General features: G+C 39.3%; 1 protein-coding gene across 6 annotated transcripts in view; it reads right to left on the bottom strand.

The window, feature by feature from the left end:
- Window positions 1-3933: 3933 nt before the first annotated feature.
- LOC307129753 (dedicator of cytokinesis protein 9) overlaps window positions 3934-17335 on the bottom strand; it is a 178865-nt gene continuing 165463 nt past the window's right edge. For all 6 annotated transcript variants that reach the window (XM_079822440.1, XM_079822443.1, XM_079822444.1 and 3 more), the window contains 2 exons: window positions 6085-6223; window positions 3934-5617 (listed from right to left, as the gene is read on the bottom strand). In XM_079822440.1, the coding sequence (XP_079678566.1) occupies window positions 5492-5617; window positions 6085-6223 (265 nt within the window). In that variant the 3' untranslated portion in view covers window positions 3934-5491. The remainder of the gene's footprint in view (window positions 5618-6084; window positions 6224-17335) is intronic.

Below are 17335 nucleotides of genomic sequence, written 5' to 3'. Positions count from 1 at the left end.
AAAAGACCTGACCAGTGCAGAACGTCTGTGTAAGAGCTGCTAAAACAGGTGTGTGTCTTATTAGCATGGACTGTGTCCTGTCTGCTTTATGACATGAACAAGAGCAAGACAGATAAATAGATAATACTCAGGGGTCCATAGGGTAAGAACAGCAGCAATACACTGTTCACAGCGCTGTATACGAGAGGTGAGACTACATCAATTCAGATCTGCAGTTCTCAGATAAAACAAAAAACTAAACAACACAAGACAAACAAAAACAACAAGACAAACAAAAAACACAGAACAAAAAGACAAGACCAAAAAAACAAACAAGACAAAACAAAAGGCAAGACAAACAAAAACAACAAAAGACAAAACAAGATAATCGAAAACAACAAAAACTAAACAAAAAGACACCGCAAGACAAAACAACAAAAAAAATGTACAAGAACAACACAAGACAAAAGACAAGACAAAAAACAAAACCAAGTGTTACAGGTAGACAGGAGGCAGACACAGATGTTAACAGGAATGGTAGTTTATTGACCACAGTAGAGCATGGGAAGTGGAGCAGGTGAGTTAAGCGGTTGATGGTAGTTAGGAAGGTGATATGAGTGAGAGAGTTACTGTCTTTTGCATAGAAGGTAGAATGACGCTGGAGCCTGGAGATTGCTGGAGACTGGAGATCGCTGGAGACTGGAGATCGATGGAGACTGGAGATTGCTGGAGGTCAGAGGGACGGACAGGAACACACCCACACAGCAGACAGGAAACACGGAAGGAGGGATACACGCTGGAGACAGGTAGTATCGATAGGAGAGTCCTTGAGGTAAGCATAGGTAGCAGTATATGCGAACGAGACCGGACGTGGAGTGCTGTGTGCGTGTGCTTCTTGTAGTGCTGGTGATGAGTGCCATGATGAGGTGCAGGTGATAGTGATCAGTACTCTGGGGATGGAGTGCGCTGTGATTGGTGGAGGGTGGAACCTGACGTGTCTGTGACAGTACCCCCCCCTCCACGGCCCGCTCCAGAGGGCCGAGAACCCCGACGCCGTGGTGGTCGTCCTCTACCCCGCGGAGCTGGCTTCTCAGGATGACTGTCGTGGAATGTCTGGAGTAAACTGGGATCTAAAATGTCGTTCCTTGGGACGCAGGAGCGTTCCTCGGGACCATATCCTTCCCAATCCACAAGATATTCCAGATGACCACCGCGACGTCGGGAGTTCAAGATCTCATTGACCTTGTAGGCCGTACCGTCCTCCAGGATGAGTGGAAGGGGGGGTTCGGCGGGAACTACGTCAGGTCCTGTGGGGGAAACAGAGGGATGGTGAGCTTTGAGTAGTGAAACATGGAAAGTAGGATGAATACGATACCCTTGTGGCAGACGGAGTTGATATGTGACCGGGTTGACCTGCTTGATGGGGAACGGGCCAATGAACCTGGGACTCAGCTTTTTGCAAGGCAGACGCATTCTGATGTCTCGGGTAGAAAGCCACACCAACTGACCAGGTTGGAAGACGGGGGTGTCAGAACGCCGAAGATCCGCGACCATCCTGCGTCTGCGCAGGGCCCGCTGCAACTGGTGGTGAGCTGAGTCCCAGACCCTCTCGCTCTCTCGGAACCAGTAGTCCACAGCAGGAACGTCGGAGGGTTCCCCATCCCAGGGGAACAGTGGAGGTTGGAAGCCGAGTACGCATTGGAATGGGGTGAGTCCAGTGGTCGACTGCTTCAGGGAGTTTTGGGCGTACTCGGCCCAACCTAGGAACTGGTTCCAAGAGTCCTGGTGGTCATGACAGAAGGTACGTAGGAAGCGGCCAATTTCCTGTACCTTCCTTTCCGTCTGCCCGTTCGACTGTGGATGGTACCCCGACGTCAGGCTAACGGCCACACCTAGGAGCGAGAAGAACGATCTCCATACTCGGGATATGAACTGGGGACCTCGGTCAGATACAATATCTTCAGGTACTCCGAAGTATCTAAAAACCTGATTGAAGAGTGTTTCAGCTGTTTCCATGGCAGTAGGCAGACCTGGGAGTGGGATCAGACGACATGACTTGGAGAACCGATCTACTACCACTAGGATGGTGGTATTACCGTCTGAGACCGGCAGGTCAGTGATGAAATCTACTCCTAGGTGTGACCATGGGCGTTCTGGAACGGGCAGAGGAAGGAGCTTACCAGCTGGAAGATGACGTGGAGACTTGGAAATGGCACACTCCCTACAGCCCTGCATGTACCTTCTGACATCCTTTGCCATCCCTGGCCACCAGAAGCGTTCTTTTAGCAACGAGAGGGTTTCATTGACCCCCGGGTGACCAGTACCGAATGACGTGTGAGCCGAGTGAATGGTGGGAGTGCGTCGTGTCCGAGTGAGGTACAGCAAGCCAGGGGGACAGCCCGGCGGAGGGTTCGTGGAGGCATTGGAGGAGGGAATGGTTTCTTCGGACCAGGTAATAGGACTTACAATGAGGGAGCTTGGAATAATGGGTTCTGGTTCTTCGACCTGTTCGTCAGGGGCATGAAGACGGGAGAGAGCATCAGCTTTAAGATTCTTGGTACCGGGACGATAGGAGATGGTGTAATTGAAGCGGGAGAAGAACAGGGCCCAACGGGCTTGTCTGGGGTTTAGTCTCTTGGCTGATCGAAGATACTCAAGGTTTTTGTGATCAGTAAGCACCAGGAACGCATGTTTGGCTCCCTCCAACCAATGCCTCCACTCTTCCAAGGCAAGCTTGACTGCGAGAAGTTCCCGGTCACCGATGGAGTAGTTGACCTCCGCCGGGCTGAGCTTGCAGGAGACTTAGGCTAGGCTATTGTTAGTGTTTATTTGATAAATGAATGTAGGCTACCTCGCATCTCCCATACACTTCTTTGGCCTGTTTTGTTTGGATGGCCAACTCTCACAATCTGTGTGAAAGCTGCGGGACACACAGAACGCACATGATATGCTCTGGAAGTTTACTTGGCAGAGAAAATAACACACACCGTTTGGCTTGACATCAATTAACACTCACTATTAAAGATAAACTCAAAAACAAAAGGTAGCTATAACAGCTGTGTATGTCCTGAACACTTCACTAGGCCTACTGGTCTGTGCTTGACTGTTGGTGTTTATCTGCTTTAGTTTATTTAACTCATCGCAACTTAGGCTATTGGCACTGTGTGGCTGTTGTTCTCCACTTGTCAGTCAGAACTTTATAGGCCCAACATACCCAATGCATAACCCAATGCATAAGTCAATGCATTATTTTTTTCCTTTTTGTATTAGTGTATTTGTATTAACTAATTATATTAATTTATATCTTAATTTATTTATTTTTATTAGTGTTTAAAATATTTAATTTACAACTAATTAATTCATATATTAATTTATTTATTTTTATTAGTGTTTAAAATATGTAATTTACAACTAATTAATTTATATCTTAATCTATTTATTTTTATTAGTGTTTAAAATATGTAATTTACAACTAATTAATTCATATATTAATTAATTTATTTTTACTGGCCGTCATATAGGCCTATCCTGCCAGGCCCAGCTGATGTGAAGTGTGTGTGGATTTCTCTCTACAGAAGCCCTGTCTGGGCTCTGCCCCGGGACGGGTTGTGTCGAGCCATTTGTTAGTCTGGTTGTTTGAAGAATAAAAGATTAAATGTAGCTGCAATAAACGTGTTAAGAATCCGTACAGCTGTATGAGCGCAGGGCTTTTATTCTGCAGTGCGGAACTGAGGAAGAACTGATGACGGAACAGTTTGATCTCTGGCTGACCAATCTGCAGACAGGGCCGTATAATTCCCGCCCACGTCTAGAAATCGAATATTCAAGCCGTTTATTCATTTTTCTACTTCTGAACAAAAAACGAAAAATCAAGCTGAATTTTTGTTTTTCGTTTTGTTTAAAAAAAGAAAAAAAAAAGAAAAAAAAAGAAAAAGGAGCCGTTTTTTGTTTTTTAATACCCGTTTCTATAAGGAAAATCAAATGGCCAAAATATACACTGACCCAAAACAAACCAAGACAAAACAAAACAAAATGAGACAAGACAAGAACAAGAAAAACGAAACAAGACAAAACAAAACAAGAAAAACAAAACGAGACAAGACAAAAACAAGACAAGAAAAACAAAACAAGACAAAACAAAGACAAAACCAAACAAGACAAGAAAAACAAGACAAAACAAAACGAGACAAATGAAACAAAACAAGACAAGACAAAAACAAGACAAAACAATACAAAAACAAAACAAGACAAGGCAAAAACAAGACAAGAAAAACAAAACAAGACAAAACCAAGACAAGACAAGACAAGAAAAACAAAACAAGACAAGACAAAACAAAGACAAAACGAGACAAGACAAGACAAAACAAGACAAGACAAAACAAGAAAAACAAGACAAGACAAAACAAAACAAAACAAGACAAGACAAATTAAACAAAACAAGACAAGATAAAAACAAGACAAAACAAAACAATACAAAAACAAGACAAAACAAAACAATACAAAAACAAGACAAAACCAAAACAAGACAAGACAAAAACAAGACAAGAAAAACTAAACAAGACAAAACAAAGACAAGACAAAATGAAACAAGACAAGACAAAAACAAGACAAAACAAAATGAGACAAATTAAACAAAACAAGACAAAGGAAACAAGACAAAACAATACGAAAACAAGACAAAACAAAACAAGACAAATTAAACAAAACAAGACAAGACAAAAACAAGACCAGACAAAACAAAACAAGACAAATTAAACAAAACGAAACAAGACAAAACAAGAAAAGACAAGAAAAAAACAAAAACAAGACAAGACAAAACAATACAAGACAAAACGAGACAAATTAAACAAAACAAGACAAAGGAAACAAGACAAAACAAAAACAAGACAAAACTAAACGAGACAAGACAAAACAGATATGATAATTACTGCGGATATCTTTGGCTAAAAAAAGACTAAAAGAGCGTTAGGGAATGGTTTGAGATTTATTGGAAGCATTAGGGACAATATCAGTTTAAATACAGCAGAGCAAAGACTGTTAAATACAGATCAAATAACATCACATTCAGCTGTGTCCCATAGTATAAAAATATTTGATAGTTGATAATCATAGAGTTGAACATGAGCATGTGTGTGTCGGCCGCTCCTCCAGTGTATCACATGCAGACCCACGCCCCGCCCACAGCTGCAGAAACAACAGACCCAAGCGCAGTCATCCGCCGCAGAGCACGCAGACATCCATCATGGGGAGAAGAAGCCTTCCATCTTCTGGCCACTCCTCCTCCTCTCGGCAGCGGTTCCTCTGCTCTCGTTACAGCGCTCATTCATAAAACTGGCACAATGGCCAAAAGTAAAACAGTCTCCACAGGAAACAGTAAGTGAAATCCCCTGGATGAGGCAGAAACATACAGATCTCCTTCCCTCAGGGATGACATCTGGGAAAGCAGCTGTGTGTGTGTGTGTGTGTGTGTTAGGGTTGGAGATGGGAAAGGGTCAATGCGGGGGTCCGGTCCTCACACCACCGAGGAGGAGTTGGGCAGGCCCTGGATGGTGGCGGCAGTGGGCGTCCCGCTGATAGCATTGAAGATGTGCAGTGAATCTGGAAGAGGACTACGCATCCCATCATCCACTGGACAGATCTACAGAGCGGGAGAGAAGGAAGAAGATCAGGAATAATGCAGTGTGTACGACGGCCACGTGACGGTGGGGTCAGATCTGTGGAAATGTGCAGAAGGATGAATCCTGCGGTTTTCATGTAGGCCTAAAGACCCCCATACACAAGCCATATCAAAGCACGGACTGGTGTGACGTCATTGTGAACAAAATCAGGCCAAAACAAAGTGTGTTCTGGTTTGCCGAAGTCAACTTTCTGGAAAAGTTTGCCCCAAACACCTTTGAACTACCATTGGATATCACAAAGAACACAAATAACTTTGCGGTGAGAATATCGGGGCCTTAAGAGTGCGTCAGTTATAAGAAATGATTTACCATTCGGTCTGATCATGAGAGCAAAAGAGGGAAAGAAAACAGGGAGAGATTAAAGAAAATCATGGAAGTCCAGCAGAGACGTTATGTGTGTGTGTGTGTGTGTGTGTGTGTGTCTTACAGGCTCGTGCATGATGGCGGAGAGCTCTTTGGTGAGATCTCTGTAGCTGGCCTTCATCTCGTCATGATACTCCTGCTGATCTTCTTTAATCAGACGCTCATTCACGCCCAAACCCAGACCACACGCCTCCACAAACTGCCTGTGGAACACACACACACACACACACACACACACACACACACACACACACACACACACACACACACACACACACACACACACACACACACCACACCACACCACACCACACCACACCACACCACACACACACACACACACACACACACACACACACACACACACACACACCACACACACCACACACACCACACACACCACACACCACACACCACACACCACACACACACACACACTTAATATTAGATTTATTTAAATTAAAAAATGCATAATTTGTTAACATAATTCCCATTTTTCACATTTACATGTGTTTTTGTTTTTTTTATTCAGTAGTCTCTATCGCCACTTTTAATCATTGATTTATAAAAAGCTACTTTGCAGTTTACTTGTAGTCCAATGTGTTCAATGTATTTATATTTTATTAGATATATATTCAAGCTTTTATATTCATGTTTTTGACAAGACAAGACACAAGCAAACAACAAAAAACAAGACAAGACAAACAAAAAAGGCAAGACAAAAAAGACAAGACAAACAAAACAAAAAACAAGACAAAACAAAAACAAGACTAGACAAAACAAAAAAGACAAGACAAAAAACAAGACAAAACAAAAACAAGACAAAACAAAACAAAAAAGACAAGACAAACAAAAAAACAAGACAAAACAAAAACAAAAAAGGCAAGACAAAACTAAAAAACAAGACAAAACTAAAAACAAGACAAGACAAAACAAAAAAGACAAGACAAACAAAATCAACAAAAACAAAACAACAAAATAAAAAAATACTAGATGAGATAAACAAAACAAGTAAAAAACAAAACAAGACAAAACCGGCAAAAGACAAAAACAAACAAAAATAAGACAAAAACAAAACAAATCAAGACAAAAAAAGACAAGACAAACAAAACAAAAAACAAGATAAAGCAAAAACAAGACAAAACAAAAAACAAGACAAAACAAAAACAAGACTAGACAAAACAAAAAAGACAAGACAAACAAAATCAACAAAAACAAAACAAAAATACTAGATGAGATAAACAAAACCGGCAAAAGACAAAAACAAACAACAAAAATAAGACAAAAACAAAACGAATCAAGACAAACAAAACAAAAACAAAACTGGACAAGACAGAACAAAAGAGACAAGATTGTTTTAACCGTTGATTTTAAGAGCTGTTCTGCAGTTCACTTGTAGTTTAATGAGCTCATTAATATATATATATATATTATCTTTTCTGCTCAGCAAGGCTGCCTTTATTGGGTTAAAAAATACACTGAAAACAGTAATACTGTGAAATATGATGGCAATGTAAAAAAGTGTCTTTTTATTACAATATTTACATTTTTGTAATGTTGGATTCTTTGATGAATAGAAGGTTCAAAAGATCAGCATTTATTTGAAATATAATCGTAATTTTTTGACATTATAAATGTCTTTACTGGCACTTTTTTACCAATTTAATGTGTCATTGCTGAATAAAAATATTAATAAAAAAAACCCTACTGACCAACAACTTTTGAACGATGTTGTATGTGTGTGTAAAGTGATAGTTTGAGAGGAAGGACTGACTCAGACGGTGTGTGTGTGTGTGTGTGTGTGTGTGTGTGTAAAGTGATAGTTTGAGAGGAAGGACTGACTCAGACGGTGTGTGTGTGTGTGTGTGTGTAAAGTGATAGTTTGAGAGGAAGGACTGACTCAGACGGTGTGTGTGTGTGTGTGTGTGTGTGTGTAAAGTGATAGTTTGAGAGGAAGGACTGACTCAGACGGTGTGTGTGTGTGTGTGTGTGTGTAAAGTGATAGTTTGAGAGGAAGGACTGACTCAGACGGTGTGTGTGTGTGTGTGTGTGTAAAGTGATAGTTTGAGAGGAAGGACTGACTCAGACGGTGTGTGTGTGTGTGTGTGTGTGTAAAGTGATAGTTTGAGAGGAAGGACTGACTCAGACGGTGTGTGTGTGTGTGTGTGTGTGTGTGTAAAGTGATAGTTTGAGAGGAAGGACTGACTCAGACGGTGTGTGTGTGTGTGTGTGTGTGTGTAAAGTGATAGTTTGAGAGGAAGGACTGACTCAGACGGTGTGTGTGTGTGTGTGTGTGTGTGTGTGTGTGTAAAGTGATAGTTTGAGAGGAAGGACTGACTCAGACGGTGTGTGTGTGTGTGTGTGTGTGTGTGTGTGTGTAAAGTGATAGTTTGAGAGGAAGGACTGACTCAGACGGTGTGTGTGTGTGTGTGTGTGTAAAGTGATAGTTTGAGAGGAAGGACTGACTCAGACGGTGTGTGTGTGTGTGTGTGTGTGTAAAGTGATAGTTTGAGAGGAAGGACTGACTCAGATGGTGTGTGTGTGTGTGTGTGTGTGTGTGTGTGTAAAGTGATAGTTTGAGAGGAAGGACTGACTCAGACGGTGTGTGTGTGTGTGTGTGTGTAAAGTGATAGTTTGAGAGGAAGGACTGACTCAGACGGTGTGTGTGTGTGTGTGTGTGTGTAAAGTGATAGTTTGAGAGGAAGGACTGACTCAGACGGTGTGTGTGTGTGTGTGTGTGTGTGTAAAGTGATAGTTTGAGAGGAAGGACTGACTCAGACGGTGTGTGTGTGTGTGTGTGTGTGTAAAGTGATAGTTTGAGAGGAAGGACTGACTCAGACGGTGTGTGTGTGTGTGTGTGTGTAAAGTGATAGTTTGAGAGGAAGGACTGACTCAGACGGTGTGTGTGTGTGTGTGTGTGTGTAAAGTGATAGTTTGAGAGGAAGGACTGACTCAGACGGTGTTTGTGTGTGTGTGTGTGTGTGTGTAAAGTGATAGTTTGAGAGGAAGGACTGACTCAGACGGTGTGTGTGTGTGTGTGTGTGTGTGTAAAGTGATAGTTTGAGAGGAAGGACTGACTCAGACGGTGTGTGTGTGTGTGTGTGTGTGTGTGTGTAAAGTGATAGTTTGAGAGGAAGGACTGACTCAGACGGTGTGTGTGTGTGTGTGTGTGTGTGTGTGTGTGTAAAGTGATAGTTTGAGAGGAAGGACTGACTCAGACGGTGTGTGTGTGTGTGTGTGTGTGTAAAGTGATAGTTTGAGAGGAAGGACTGACTCAGACGGTGTGTGTGTGTGTGTGTGTGTGTAAAGTGATAGTTTGAGAGGAAGGACTGACTCAGACGGTGTGTGTGTGTGTGTGTGTGTGTGTGTGTGTGTGTGTGTAAAGTGATAGTTTGAGAGGAAGGACTGACTCAGACGGTGTGTGTGTGTGTGTGTGTGTGTGTGTGTAAAGTGATAGTTTGAGAGGAAGGACTGACTCAGACGGTGTGTGTGTGTGTGTGTGTGTGTGTGTGTAAAGTGATAGTTTGAGAGGAAGGACTGACTCAGACGGTGTGTGTGTGTGTGTGTGTGTGTGTAAAGTGATAGTTTGAGAGGAAGGACTGACTCAGACGGTGTGTGTGTGTGTGTGTGTGTAAAGTGATAGTTTGAGAGGAAGGACTGACTCAGACGGTGTGTGTGTGTGTGTGTGTGTGTAAAGTGATAGTTTGAGAGGAAGGACTGACTCAGACGGTGTGTGTGTGTGTGTGTGTGTGTGTGTAAAGTGATAGTTTGAGAGGAAGGACTGACTCAGACGGTGTGTGTGTGTGTGTGTGTGTGTGTGTAAAGTGATAGTTTGAGAGGAAGGACTGACTCAGACGGTGTGTGTGTGTGTGTGTGTGTGTGTGTGTAAAGTGATAGTTTGAGAGGAAGGACTGACTCAGACGGTGTGTGTGTGTGTGTGTGTGTGTGTGTGTGTGTAAAGTGATAGTTTGAGAGGAAGGACTGACTCAGACGGTGTGTGTGTGTGTGTGTGTGTGTAAAGTGATAGTTTGAGAGGAAGGACTGACTCAGACGGTGTGTGTGTGTGTGTGTGTGTGTGTAAAGTGATAGTTTGAGAGGAAGGACTGACTCAGACGGTGTGTGTGTGTGTGTGTAAAGTGATAGTTTGAGAGGAAGGACTGACTCAGACGGTGTGTGTGTGTGTACTTGTCTACCTATCTAACAGGGGACCTTGGTGTCGTAACACACTCACTAACAGGGGACCTCTGAGCCAAGAGGGGACATTTTTCAGGTCCCCTGTTGGTCATGCTTTAAATCATGTTAAAATCAAGTAAAAACACTAAAAAAACGCTCTGGTGATTTTTTTTACTTTTGACCAAGTGGGGACCTACAAGTGTGTGTGTTTAAATCATGTGAAAATTAAGTAAAAACACTCTGGTAATTTTTTTAAAACTTATGACCAAGTGGGGACCTAAGTGTGTGTGTGTGTTTAAGGTCATACTCAGCAGCTCCCCTGTAGGCTGGAGCAGGAACTGTAAGGGCTCTTAAACACACGTCGTTCACACACACTCCTCTATTGTTTGAATGGCCTGCTGTCCCAGAGAGACTCTGCTGTTTAACAGGCTGCTTACTAAAGGAACAAGCATTACATCTCTTTACTAGATACCCTGACTAGTTTCAAACTTTGCATTACATTACAATTAAATTCTACACAGAATCCAAGAAAAAAGGATTTAAAAATCTAAACAACCAGAATGTAATTAGAAGTTTTGTTTTTGTATTTTTTATTTTAACATTTTAATGACAGTAGCCTATATTCATTGAATATTATTGTATTTATCAAAATAAACAGAAAATAGTACAAACTTTACTATTCTTTTAAACAAGTGTTAAGACATTATTAAAAAAAAAACATTTTAGCTCAAGTATTTGTATAAATAATGCGTGACTTTTGCCCCATGTAAAATGGGGTGTAAAAGGCCCACCTTACCACCTTATACATTTTTGAGTTTTTTTAAACAAACCACTTTTGATTTATTTATGATTTACACAATGACTCGGTCCCCTGTTAGATAGTAAATCACGACACCAGTGTGTTTAATTTGTCATTTCTTCATCTCAAACACACTGTAGAGATTTAGAGTTTTTATAGCAATAACTGAGTTTTAAGAGTTAAATCAAGCAGAAATATTTCTCTAATGTATTAATTGCAGATCCTCTTTGAATAATGATTATGTTAAACACAATGACTCGGTCCCCTGTTAGATAGTAAATCACGACACCAGTGTGTTTGCGTTGTCATTTCTTGCCATCTCAAACACACTGTAGAGATTTAGAGTTTTTATAGCAATAACTGAGTTTTAAGAGTTAAATCAAGCAGAAATATTTCTCTAATGTATAAATTGCAGATCCTCTTTGAATAATGATTATGTTAAACACAATGACTCGGTCCCCTGTTAGATAGTAAATCACGACACCAGTGTGTTTGCTTTGTCATTTCTTCATCTCAAACACACTTTGGAGATTTAGAGTTTTTATAGCAATAACTGAGTTTTAAGAGTTAAATCAAGCAGAAATATTTCTCTAATGTATAAATTGCAGATTATCTTTGAATAATGATTATGTTAAACACGATGACTCGGTCCCCTGTTAGATAGTAAATCACGACACCAGTGTGTTAGCGTTGTCATTTCTTGCCATCTCAAACACACTGTAGAGATATAGAGTTTTTATAGCAATAACTGAGTTTTAAGAGTTAAATCAAGCAGAAATAGTTCTCTAATGTATTAATTGCAGATCCTCTTTGAATAATGATTATGTTAAACACAATGACTCGGTCCCCTGTTAGATAGTAAATCACGACACCAGTGTGTTTGCTTTGTCATTTCTTGCCATCTCAAACACACTGTAGATATTTAGAGTTTTTATAGCAATAACTGAGTTTTAAGAGTTAAATCAAGCAGAAATATTTCTCTAATGTATAAATTGCAGATCCTCTTTGAATAATGATTATGTTAAACACAATGACTCGGTCCCCTGTTAGATAGTAAATCACGACACCAGTGTGTTTGCGTTGTCATTTCTTCATCTCAAACACACTGTAGAGATTTAGAGTTTTTATAGCAATAACTGAGTTTTAAGAGTTAAATCAAGCAGAAATATTTCTCTAATGTATTAATTGCAGATCCTCTTTGAATAATGATTATGTTAAACACAATGACTCGGTCCCCTGTTAGATAGTAAATCACGACACCAGTGTGTTTGCTTTGTCATTTCTTCATCTCAAACACACTGTAGATATTCACTGTATATATTGAGATAACTCAATTTTATGGTGACTTGCATTAAAATGTTTATCCGTCTCAATTAAATTATGTGAACTGAATGACTTTTAACATTGACACTTTAGTTATTTAACCAAATGATGATTTTCAAGTCAGCAATCAACACACAACTGAGTTTTGACCTCCAAAATCTTATTATAGTGTATTTTTATGGTAAGTATTGGTGTTTTATGTTTTAAATCAAGCAGAAATCACTCTTTAAGGAAACAATTGCAGGTCACACTTTATACAGTGAACATTGGATGGTAAAACACAACGCCTGTTTGATTGCTTTGCCATTTCTTGCCATCACAAACACACTGGAGAGATTTTGAAGGTCAGAACTAAATTTTTTGGTGACTTGCATGAAAATGTTCATCCGTCTCACTTAAATTATGTGAACTGAATGTCTTTTAACATTGACACTTTAGTCGAAGATTTTCAACTCAACAATTAACACACAACTGAGTTTTGACCTTCAAAATCATTATACAGTGTATATTAAATTTAAATAAAAAATATAAAATTTCTTTACAAAACAAGTTTGACTCAAGTTTGACTCTCTACTGCTTATTCATTATTGTTTATGTTACATGGTCCATGTTTACATTACAGTATAAAATTGTTCCTAAGTTTTCCCCTTTTATATAGATGGTAATGACTAAATATCCTCGCACACCGAAATTTTCACACGTAAAAAAAAAGATCAAGCACGTTTACACACAGCCTCTGAAACTTTCCTTCATCAAAAAAAAAAATCTTATCATGGTCAGTTTTCTGCATTTTTCGCATCCATAGCAAGCATTTAAAGAGGGGTTTCAAATTTCTGTGTTATTCATTTTTGTGTTAAAATTTTGAACATAAGTTGAACAGTTTAAAAAAGAAAGTGTGAACCTTCAAATTAGCAATTATAGTTCATAAAGTTTTGCTGGCGTTTGTATCTAATTGAGAAAAGAATGAATGTAAATTGAAAGATGTCGTCATTGAACGCATTTTGTGCCAAAGCAAATAAATGATCCACAGTTTAGCCACATAGGCTGATGTGATCCCTGAGTGAAGAGTTTTGAAAAAGTGATGAGTATTCAGAAATGTGTCCTAGCAGATGTTTAAAAAACCCTGTAATATCACTATTAGTAAGGGATCACATTATAATATCAGTCTATAAATGTGAGATATTTAAAGTGAACCTAAAGTATACTTGCAATAGTGTGATTTTAGCACAATTAAATACATGGGCGTCGGAGGCAAAAAAAATGTGGGTGGGTCCTCAGAAATTTTTTACTGGAGTAGATGCCAATTACATTAAGTACAAATATACAGCTTTACTTGGTAAACGTATAGGTCGAAAAGACAAAATTACGTAAATCAATCGCCATTTCATTGAGAGCGACAGTAGTGTAGGGGTAAGACGCGCGGCTTCTAGTTTTGACACAAATCGACCCGCGGTTCGAGTCCGGCTTTCGCCGAAATCAATCTTCTCCGTTTTCCCATCACATATCAAATCGGAAAGGCATTTATTTTCAATACAAATTAAGAAAATATTAGAAAAGTGGAAATAAAGCGTCTAATATGTGTTTAATAATAAGTGTTTATCGATTAGGATTAGGTAAACAGACATGTGCTGAATGTTAGAGACGATAAAAGTGAGTGGGTCCAATATCATTGATCGTAAAAAGTGGGTGGGTCTTGTCCCACCTACATACAATGGTTCCGACGCCCATGATTAAATATACTTAATGGATGTTTCGCAAAAGCGTTGTTTAGTGATATTGCGTCCTTGTGTTTCTGCTGTACGTCATCAGCAACTGTCGAAGTTCAATTACAATACTCAAAATCACATGTACAGAGGATGCACAAAAGTAGATCACATAGCAAGACTGGTCTCCACGAAAACACAAGTCCCTTCTTTGCATTCCCAGAATTGCGAAACAGCCATCATTAAGAAATGTGCATTGTGCAATAAAGGAGTATTCCAAGAATAATTATAATATTTATACCAGTACGTCTCACGCAGGTCACGAGGGTTTACAATATTTGATGCTTTAATACTATCCAAAAAAATTGTTACGGCCATTTCACACTGAACGCGACAAAGCTAGGTGAATCATTGATGAATGAAGGTTTAACACCGAACGCCACTCAAACCATCATCGAGGACTTGCTATAATTATATAATAGGCAGACATGCATTATTTCTAGTGATTTATGATTGTAATATAATTGACCGATCCAGAGCGAATGCGATCTCTGACTCATAACACTCACACACGTGGAAGAAAACGGACAGTTCTCTTCTGATAGCATATAATTCAGTGGAAAAAGAAGTAAACTTGAGAATTACATATGGCATATCTTGCTTTATTATGCTGAGATTGATCGAGCCTGGTATAAATAAATCCATACAGATCTATTGTTTTACAAAAATAATCTATTGTTTACAAAAGGAGAAAACGTGTGTACTTTAATGTAAACTTGGACCATGTGACATAAACTGAAGTTAACAGCAAAAAAATATACTATAATGCTGACTGTTGTTAGTGTTTTTTGTTGTAGGAGTTAAAAGTGTATATGTTGGGTGAATCCTCATTGTGTTCTGGAAGAATGAGTTGATTTAAGACATCAATGAAGTGTTTTGGTAGTTTTAGCACATTTTGAACGTGAAATTAACTGCTTTGCTTTGAAAGGTGTCCTAGCGATTGTAGCTGAGAGATAGACGTCAAACAGACTCAAACAAAGACCCAGAATTCTGTGGTGTTACAGCACTGTGGCTGCTGTAAATGGCTGCTGTAAGGTTTCTTTATGAAATAACAGGCACAATGGCAAAGATATTTCTGCAAAAACTCCAAAGTAATGTTCGGTTGCAGTGAGAAAGTCACAAGAGACAACTGAAAAAACTCATGCGTGTATTTAGCCTAGTGTAGATCAGCTTGCTTACACATCCCCCAAACTCCATTTACATATGAATACAGGAAAGGCCAAAGCCATTGTCTCACAGGTGAGGAACAAGCCTTACAGAGCTGTGAGACCCATGTCACAGACACAAACTTCTCAAACAAACTAGAGAAAATGCTGGGATTTACCTGGGAAAATTAAATCAATGTACACTTTTTCCAATCCCTACGACACATTTTTCAATACTTGGGTCACTTTTTTAAAACTCTTCACACACTTTTTCACACAAATTCACACAACTGAATTTCAGCTTGGCACAGCAGTTATTTTAGTGTTCAAAATGCACTAAAACCAGAGGTGTAGTGGTAAAAAAAGAGGTGGGTAAACTATCAATTCTGGGTGACCGCATCGTGGTCACGGTAAGGTGGGCCACTGCCTACCAGTGTATAGCGTATCCTGATGATAGCTATTGTTCTCAGAGAGAACAAAAATATTTAAGAGAGATAGAGAGGGGAGGCTTATATCCAGGGGTTCCAATGCAATGCACTTGTACATAATGATTAGATTTGGGATTATTTTCATAGTCGATTAATCTGTTGAATATTTTCTCAAGTAATCGATTAGTTGTTTGGTCTATAATATGTCCGAAAAATGTGGATCAGTGTTTCCCAAAAGCCCAGGATGACGTCCTCGAATGTCTCGTTTTGTCCACAACTCAGTTTACTGTCACATATGAGAGAACACACTAGAACATATTCACATTAAACAAGCTGGAATCAAAGAATTTTACTTTTGTCTTAAAAAATTACTCAAGCCGACAAATCGATTATCAAAATAGTTGTCGATTACAGTTTTTGCCAATTGCTAATGAGGCAGAATTTGGTGAAGAAGAGCGAGAGCTTTGTGTTGATGATGACAGGGTGCAGACAGCGATCGCTTGCGATTGCATTTATAATGTAAACTTTTGATGAATTTATGAGAAATCTACAGACGCAAACAGGAAGTAAAACTCCCATTGATTTTTCTCCATAAGGATTTAGATTATCAGCCATAATGTCTAAAACATCTGAGGTAGACTGACCACGAGTTGTGAAACGAAAGTTTCTGCTTCTGTAGCTGCTTTCAGAACTGATCAAACACATTCAAGTCAGAACGATGATCAACTCATTTCTGCAGGAATTATACTGAAATATAAAATCTTAAAATCCAAAGGGACCCACTTTATATTAGGTGGCCTTAACTACTATGTACTAACATTTTAATTATCCATTTGATACAATGCACTTATTGTGTACATACATGTCTTTACATTGTACTTACATTTTTAAATATACCGGCATGTAATTACATCTGTAATTAATTTCTGTAGTTACATTTGTAATTACACTGTTGACACTTCCCTTACATCTAACCCTACCTTTAAACTTACCAATACAACCACACATGTCCCTAACCCTACCCGTATCCCACCTCAATATCAGCAAAAGTGTTTTGCAACACAATATGAACACAATAAGTACATTGTACCTATTTAAGTACATAGTAGTTAAGGCCCCCTAATATAAAGTGGGGCCATCTAAAGTCATAATTTATCATTGATTTGGCATAAAATACATTCAATGGCGACATCTTTCGATTTATAAGAATTATTTTCTCACTTCAACACAAACACCACCAAAACATTATGAACTGTATAGGCCAATTTGAAAAATTTTTGATTCTCTTTTCAAAACTCCCTAACTTATGTTCAAAACTTAACTAAAATTAATAATAAAAAAAAAAAACAATTTGCTACATTTCGGCAGTATTACCATATTGAAATTTTGGGTGATTCCTTTGAATCCTCAGAATCCTTTTTGGTAGTTTTAGTGCATTTTGAACACTAAAATAACTGCTGTGCCAAGCTGAAATTCAGTTGTGTGAATTTGTGTGAAAAAGTGTGTGAAGAGTTTTAAAAAAGTGACCCAAGTATTGAAAAATGTGTCGTAGGGATTGGAAAAAGTGTACATTGATTTAATTTTCCCAGGTAAATCCCAGCGTTTTCTCTAGTTTGTTTGAGAAGTTTGTGTCTGTGACATGGGTCTCACAGCTCTGTAAGGCTTGTTCCTCACCTGTGAGACA

Source organism: Gobio gobio, assembly GCF_949357685.1.
Source record: "Gobio gobio genome assembly, chromosome: 7".
In the NCBI taxonomy this organism is placed as follows: domain Eukaryota; kingdom Metazoa; phylum Chordata; class Actinopteri; order Cypriniformes; family Gobionidae; genus Gobio; species Gobio gobio.
This window is presented reverse-complemented; position numbering and strand designations above follow the sequence as displayed.